Source organism: Cebus imitator, unplaced genomic scaffold (assembly GCF_001604975.1).
Source record: "Cebus imitator isolate Cc_AM_T3 unplaced genomic scaffold, Cebus_imitator-1.0 Scaffold54, whole genome shotgun sequence".
In the NCBI taxonomy this organism is placed as follows: domain Eukaryota; kingdom Metazoa; phylum Chordata; class Mammalia; order Primates; family Cebidae; genus Cebus; species Cebus imitator.
The window spans coordinates 6185249-6193145 of record NW_016107369.1 but is presented as its reverse complement, the minus strand read 5'-3'; the positions used below and the strand labels follow the sequence as shown (position 1 = coordinate 6193145).

Below are 7897 nucleotides of genomic sequence, written 5' to 3'. Positions count from 1 at the left end.
TTGGAAAAACTACCTGTCCCCTCAGCAGAAATGGAGGAGCCAGAAGATACAAACTTGACCAGAGAGAGGAAATCTGAACAGCTCTCAAAAAACTCAAAAAATCCAAACAAGATGAAATGGAAAGTTTACCAAGAACAGGCTGCCAAGATGCAAACGAAAACCAATCCCAAAAGTTGGCAATGCATTAAGGGGAGGCTTAGTCTGAACAAGAAAGCCTTCCAAATGAACAGTGAGCTCTGCCATCCTGACAATGCAGAAACAGAGATCAGGACTTTAGAATTTCACTATGATAAAAGGGAAAGTTCCAGAAATCCTGGGAGGCTCACAATGGGAAAGCAATGATCCAACAGGGTAAGTCACACTGGCAACTAACATCCCTCTCCTCTTTCCAAGCTGAACTCTCCAAGATAATCCTGAGTTCTCCCTTGCCCAGGCTGTATAATCCAACGTCCTCTTTTCACTAAGGCCAGAGGTGATTCCGCAAGCAGCACGTGGCCTACAGGGCTCAAAGCAAAATGGCCATTCATAACAGATGTAGGTCAGGTCTACTCCTGTAGAAGGGCAAGTGTGCAGGACAGGGGCACTGGTTCTGGTAGGAGCAAAGACAATTTGGTTTTGAAGGGAGGTGGGAGGAACTGTCTAAGGACATGGAGACTGCCATCTGACTTCCACATACTGCATTTAAATTCCCTGGGGCCCATCAGACAAGTCACCAGACTGATTTAATAGCCATCAACAGTTCAAACTAATCCAGTGATCCTCAAAGGGTGGTCCCTGTAAACAACATCAGCATCACCTGAGAATTTAATAATTTATTAAAATGCAAACTCCCAGGCCCTACTGCAGACCTACTGAATTACAAACTGTGGAGGCAGGGCCCAGCGATCATGCCCTTCAGCTTTTTCTGATGCTTGCTGAAATTTGCAAATCACTGCTCTAACTCTAACAAAGTGCAGTCCACAGACCAGCAGCACAGGTATCACCAGGGAGCTTGACAGAGATGCATAATCTCAGGCCTCAGCCAGACCTGATTCAGAATCTGCATTTTAACAGAATCTCAAGGTGATGCTTATGCATATGGAAGTTTCAGAAGCACTGCCCCAACTCATCGTCCTCAACTGAGGCTGCACTTTAGAATCCTCTGAGGAACCTCTTAAACATACCCATGCAGAGGCCCTATACACAACCCGTTAAATTCGAATCCCAGGAGGTGGTGCCTGGCCTCAAGAATTTTGAAAGCTCCCCGGAAAATTATTTTATTTATTTATTTATTTATTTTAAAGACGGGGTTTCACCATGTTGGTCAGGCTGGTCTTGAACTCCTTACCTCAGGTGATCCGCCTGCCTTGGCCTCCAGAGTGCTTGAATTACAGGCGTGAGCCACCGCACCCGGCCTCCCCAGAAAATTCTAATGTGCTCTAAACATCCGCCCTAATAGTGAAAGAAATCACCTGGGACCAATACCTACCCATAGTGTTTTGAACAGGTGGGGGCGGGGAACGGACTCAAATGTCAGTTGAATAATTGGAATACTATGAATAAGTGACTGAATGCTCTGGTAGAAGAAACACAGAAAAACAAGCAACCCAAAGTTTTCGGTCCCAAAAACCTCCCAAATCAGAGCTAGTCAATTTCACATCTATACCAGTTGGAATTTCCAGGAGATTCTTCACAACCATGTGTCCTTGAAGCTCTTGCTACCTCAAAAGCGTGGTTCCCAGACCACCGGGATCTTGTGGGAACTTACAAATGCACCACTTTGGACAATTTAAATCACAACCTGTAATTTGGCAAGCGCCCAGGGGATTTACAAACACACCAAAATCTGGGAAATACCACTCAAAGGCTCTATTCCCAAGGTGTGGGGGTGGGGAGGGCCTGACTTACCCACAGCTGAGGCATAAGGAGGAGCAGGTGAAGTACTCATCTGGAAAAAAGGAGCTGTGCGCCATCTGGTCATCGGGGATCTCACCGCTAAAGCGGTCGCTCAGGGCCTGCCAAGGAAGGAAGGTGACATATGATGGCACTCAGTAGACAGCTCCACACTTGGGCCCCCACTGCAGTTACCATACAAGCACCACAGGCACAGAGGAAATCCAGTCACTTGTGCTCATGACCCTTGACCTTCCTGACCCAACTCACATCATTCCTTACCATGGGAAACCTTGGAAAGAACCAGCCCCTTCCCCAAGAGGTCACGATGAGCAAAGTTACTGTTCCCCTTAATTGCCTTGCAGGTTATAAACGCCTCACACCACTCAGTCTTTTATTCAAGACCACCACAAATAATGATGAATGCCCATTTCATTTATGTGAGGCTGGGACCGAGAAACCAAGACTCACGAGGATGGCTCCTCTTTCAGCCATGGGAAGAGCTCAGATGTGATCTATGAGTTTTCTGAGCTTCTATCCCAGCTCTAACCACAGGCACTCAATTGGAGTTTACTAGGCCACAGACAAGCTCAAAGCGGGAAAATTTCACCAGAAAAAAAAAAAAAAAAACAAGAATTATTATAGTGTTTAGCAGTCATTTATCAACCTATCAACCCCCAAATACCCATAACCCAAAGGACAGCAAATGGCCAAAATAAATGCCAAGAAGAAAACATATCCACAAAGCAAACTGAAAATTTTAGGCTGAAATGTAGCTTCCACTCCTAATCCTATCTTGACTTATTATTAGATATTGAAAGTATTCCTCAACCTAATTACAGAAAGGGGGTTTCCACACTTTAAAAATCGTTAAGTATATGTTGCTCCAAGCTTCTAACTTTCAGTCCAGTCCCAGTGTGAGGAGACAGGCATTATTCAGGGGACAATAAGGGAAAGTGACCTAAACAAAAGGACAAGATGTTACTTCCTTTAGTAAAAGGGCAGATGATAATTTTAAGATGAGATTTGGAAAAAGGGCAGGTCAGGTTTTAAACTAAGAACAATGAGAGGCTGGGTGTGGTGGCTCACACCTATAATCCCAGCACTTTGGGAGGCAGAGGTGGGCCAGATCACAAGGTCAAGAGATCCAGATCATCCTGTCCAACATGGTGAAACCCGTCTCAACTAAAAATACAAAAATTAGACGGGCGTGGTGGCACCCACCTGAAGTCCCAGCTACTCGGAAGGCTAAGGCAGGAGGCGGAGTTTGCAGTGAGCCAAGATCGTGCCACTGCACTTAAACCTGGACAACAGAGCAAGACTCCGTCTCAAAAAAAAAAGAACAATTAGAACTTCTTGCACAAGGTTCCTTTTCCTATATCCAATGTAATCTTACCACCAGGAGTTGCAAACCCAAGTGCCTACAAAGGCACGTAGTATCACTGTTGAGTCAGGTCAGCCATAGGACCAGAATAGTGGCAAGGAGTGAGTCAAACTGAACATACCTAACTCCCCGGAGGGCATTCTCACTCAGGTCCTGCAAGGCTACTGCAGAGGCCCAGAACACAATCTGTCAGTGACAGCTGACAAACTGGCCACACTGGACTTCAGACAACAAAAAAATGGTCTGACAAATAATGTGTAAGTCCTATACTTCTTGGGGGTACTTTGATAAAGAGTGAAAACATGAAGACCTTGAAAAACTATATGAATGAATATACATAAATGCTGAGAATAAATGAGAAGCAAGGCAAGTGAAATCACAAGTTGGCCTATACATCTCAGCCAAATTAATTATACACCTCAGACAAATTAACTAACAAATTAACACTCCTATACAGCGTTCTCCCCTCTCCTACTTCTACATGTGACCCATTCTTCAGGGATGTTTTTGTTCTCACCTCTTCCAGTGAAGCCACTCCAACCACATCACTCTCTGCCTTCTCTGAAGGCCTGCTGCACTCAATACAAAACTTGTTATTAAGCAATCAGGCAATGATGCAAAGCTATGGGCCTGCTGTATTTCATCTCCAGAACCAGATCATAAATACTGTCAAAGCAGCTTCCTACCTTTGCATCCTCCTCCAAATCCTAGCAAAGGTCCTAACAGGTACTCAACTACAACTGCTGGGATCAGTGCCCCAGCACCAGCCCCCTTCACAAACCAACCCTTGCCCTCCTCTCCTGGCCCTGCCCTTGCCCTTCATCCCATGCCCAGAGGTCCTCTCAAATTTAAAGCTAACTACTCCCTAACTGGCCACATGATCCATAACTCTCCAGGCTGTTTCTCAAACAGATATGTATAGAACACTGTGGGGACTCCTGATGGGAAAAGAGAGCTTTTTATGGAGACAGTCTCACTCTGCGACCCAGGCTGGCGTGCAGTGCATGTTCACAGCCCACTGAAGCATCACCATCCCTGGCCCAAGCAATCCGCCTGCCTCAGCCTCCCAAGGAGCTGGGACCACAGGTGCATACCACCATGCCCCAATAATTTTTTATCTGTTTTATTTTTTGTTTGTTTTGTTATTGAGACAGAGTCTCACTCTGTTTGTTACCCAGGCTGGAGTGCAGTGGTGCAATCTTGGCTCACTGCAACCTCTGGGTTCAAGCAATTCTCCTGCCTCAGCCTCCGGAGAAGCTGAGATTACGGGCCCCCACCACCACATCTGGCTTTTTGTTTTGTTTTTGTTTTTGTTTTTAGTAAAGACAAGGTTTCACCATGTTGGCCAGGCTAGTCTCGAACTCCTGACCTCAAGTAATCCTCCAGACTTAGCCCCCAAAAGTGTTGGGATTATAAGAACAAGCCACTACACCCAACCAAGAATGGCAATTTTCATCCTCAAAGTTTTTTCTTTTGAACAGGTAAATGAAAGTCTAGCCTAAATACTCCTTTTCCTAAGGACAAATAACATCAAATTTTGCATGAGTGCAACCGCTGGGTTGAATTCACAGAGGACGCCAACCCCCAGTAAATGGGAAATTGGGATCCAGTACAGCAAAACGTTCTTACTGTTCCAACCCAAGTGACCTGGTTCACTTCTCTGAAAGTTCTTAGAGAAACAAAGGCATTTGTAAGTATCTCAAGGCTTGGTGTGAAACAATCTGCAGCCTGATTTGCCACAGTATGTATGCCATCATTCTCTGCCCTAGACAAATTAACTATTGGCTTATGTTGTTCAAGGTAACAGGTAACCTCTTATGACATAAGAAAGAGAACTCCCAGGCAAGCCAGCCTTCAGATGCTGGTCACCCATCCTCTTGCATACTAGGTAAGAGAACAAGCATTTCACTCTTTCACAAGTCACAACCTGACTACGTATGCCATCATTCTCTGCCCTAGACAAATTAACTACTGGCTTATGTTGTTCAAGGTAACAGGTGACCTCTTATGATGTAAGAAAGAGAATTCCCAGGCAAGCCAGCCTTCAGATGCTGGTCACCCATACTCTTGCATACTAGGTAAGAGGACAAGCATTTCATTCTTTCACAAGTCACAACCTGACTAATGAATCAGACCCTGACAAGTTTTAGGAGACTTATAAGAATCAAGAGAGTGGGAAAGTAAACTAACTGTTTAAAAAAAAAAAAAAAAAAATCTAAGGTCAGCATGTTTTCCATGCAAGGGGAGGGAAAAATTGTCCTCCTTTAGAATCTAATATTTTTTTTCCTTTGGAGACAGAGTCTCCCTCTGTCCCCCAGGCTGGAGTGCAGTGGCATGATCCCAGCTCACTGCAATCACTGCCTCCCGAGTAGCTGGGACTATAGGCGCACGCCACCATGCCCAGCTGATTTTTTTGTATTTTTAGTAGAGACAGGGTTTCACCATGTTGGCCAGGCTGGTCTCAAACCCCTGACCTCAAGTGATCCACCTGCCTTGGCCTATAAAAGTGCTGGGATTACAGGCGTGAGCCACCATGCCAGGTCCTGATTTTTCTTTACATACCACTTGATCCATATACTTATTAGCAGGTTCAAAAATTCCAAACCTCACATCATTCCACAGTTTCTCGGGCCCTCCTCCTCCTGAGATCCCAGAGCTAGAAGAGAAAGGCAGGGAATGCCCCCCCACCCTGAGAAAGCTTAGGAAAGCATTTGAGGCAAGTCTGGAAAGGGTTGCCTGGAGACCAGATGATCTTGAACTTTAGTTGCCTTGACAACAATGTGGCTGGCTCTTTCTATTGTATCTATAGGGTGGCCCCAGTCATTAAGGACTAGCAGTGAATTTCCTGAATCAAAATGGACACACTTCTATAATCAATGACATAATGACATCACACCCAAACAAAACATAACTTTATAAATACCTAATAAATGCTTCCCAACCTGGGCATGTTGGTTCACGCCTGTAATCCTAGCACTTTGAGAGACTGAGACAGGCAGATCACCTGAGGTCCGAAGTTCAAGACCAGCCTGACCAACAAAGAGAAACCCCATCTCTACTAAAATACAAAATTAGCCAGGCGTGGGGGTGTATGCCTGTAATCCTAGCTACTCAGGAGTCTGAGGCAGGAGAATAGCTTGAACCTGGGAGGCAGAGGTTGCCGTGAGCCAAGATAACACCATTGCACTCCAGCCTGGGCAATAAGAGCAAAGCTCTGTCCCCCCCCAAAAAAAAAAAAATTAAAATAATAAATAAATGCTTCCTGATGTGACAGAATTGGAACATAAAGAGTTTCTACATTTAAACATCAGGGTTAAAGAAGGCATTACATAAAGGCTGAGCACACTGGCTCACTCCTAGTAATCCCAGCACTTTGGGAGGCCAAGGCAGACACATGGCTTAAGCTCAGAAGTTCGAGATCAGCCTGGGTAACATGGCAAAACCTTATCTCTACAAAAAATACAAAAATTAGCCAGGTGTGGTGGCATGTACCTATAGTCCTAGCTGCTTGAGAGGCTGAGGTGGGAGAATGGCTTGAGCCCAGGAGGCAGAGGTTGCAATGAGCCTAGATGGTGCCACTGCACTCCAGCCTGGACGACAGAGCCAGACCTGGTCTTAAAAAAAAAATTAAGATAATATTACATAAAACTTATACAAATTCAACCATGAAATGGTTCTCCCAATTATTCAGAACCCTAAGTACAGATAACCATAGTTAACACAATATTCAATTCCACTACTGAATATTAATTCCTCTATTCGATAGAGACCTGAGGATCTGTTTCCTGCAGAGTTAGAAAAGGACACGGGGCAGGAGAAAAGGATTTAACTCTACTATGATCCTATTTATTCAGGAAGAAAAACATATACATTATAAACATATACTTATGCATGTGTTTACATAGCAGTGAAAATTTCTAGACACTTATGTGAGAAAGTATTAAGAGTTATCTCTACAGACTGAGGAGGCCGGAGGTAGGAGAAGGAAAGAGGACTTAACCCTCAAACATGCTGTAGTACTTGAATTGTTTATCATGAATATGCATTGCTTTTATAATTTTTTAAATGACATCTCTTTTTTAAATAAAATAACCAAATACTCAAATATAACTGACAGTATGTAGCAGGAGCCTTTTAAAATGGTCACAACCTCTGACCTCTTTAAAAGTGAAGTAACTATTGGAAGGAATACAGCATGGAGTTAAAAGCGTTATGGGCCTGGCGTGGTGGCTGTGAGAGGCTGGAGTGCAGTGAGCTGTGATCGCACCACTGCCCTCCAGCCTGGGCAACAGAGTCAGACCCTGTCTCCAAAAAAAAGAAACAAGAACAAATGGGAGATTCAGGAAGCCAAACAAATTTTCCTGGCACAGAATATGTATCTGTTTATACACCACACCAACTGTTTTATCTCAAAAAGGACTCAAGGCTATTAATAAAAAAATTAATACAGTAGCATAAAGCAAAAATAAGTGAAGACAGCCATTTATATTATACACTGCTGTGAACTACAAAAACTTTAGAGTCTATTTTAACAACAAAACTCTACTTGGTCAGTTTGCCTAAGGCAGACCTTAAAAATGGCTATTAGAGTAAAAATCAGAGAATGAGCCATGTCTAATTTTTTTTTTTTTTTTTTTTTTT

At 43.9% G+C, this 7897-nt stretch overlaps 1 protein-coding gene across 3 annotated transcripts in view; it reads right to left on the bottom strand.

The window, feature by feature from the left end:
* Nucleotides 1-7897, bottom strand: part of ZFYVE1 (zinc finger FYVE-type containing 1) — a 55269-nt gene that overhangs the window by 10429 nt on the left and 36943 nt on the right. For all 3 annotated transcript variants that reach the window (XM_017528723.2, XM_017528722.2, XM_037738563.1), the window contains exon 5: nucleotides 1888-1994. In XM_017528723.2, coding sequence (XP_017384212.1) covers nucleotides 1888-1994 — 107 coding nt within the window. The remainder of the gene's footprint in view (nucleotides 1-1887; nucleotides 1995-7897) is intronic.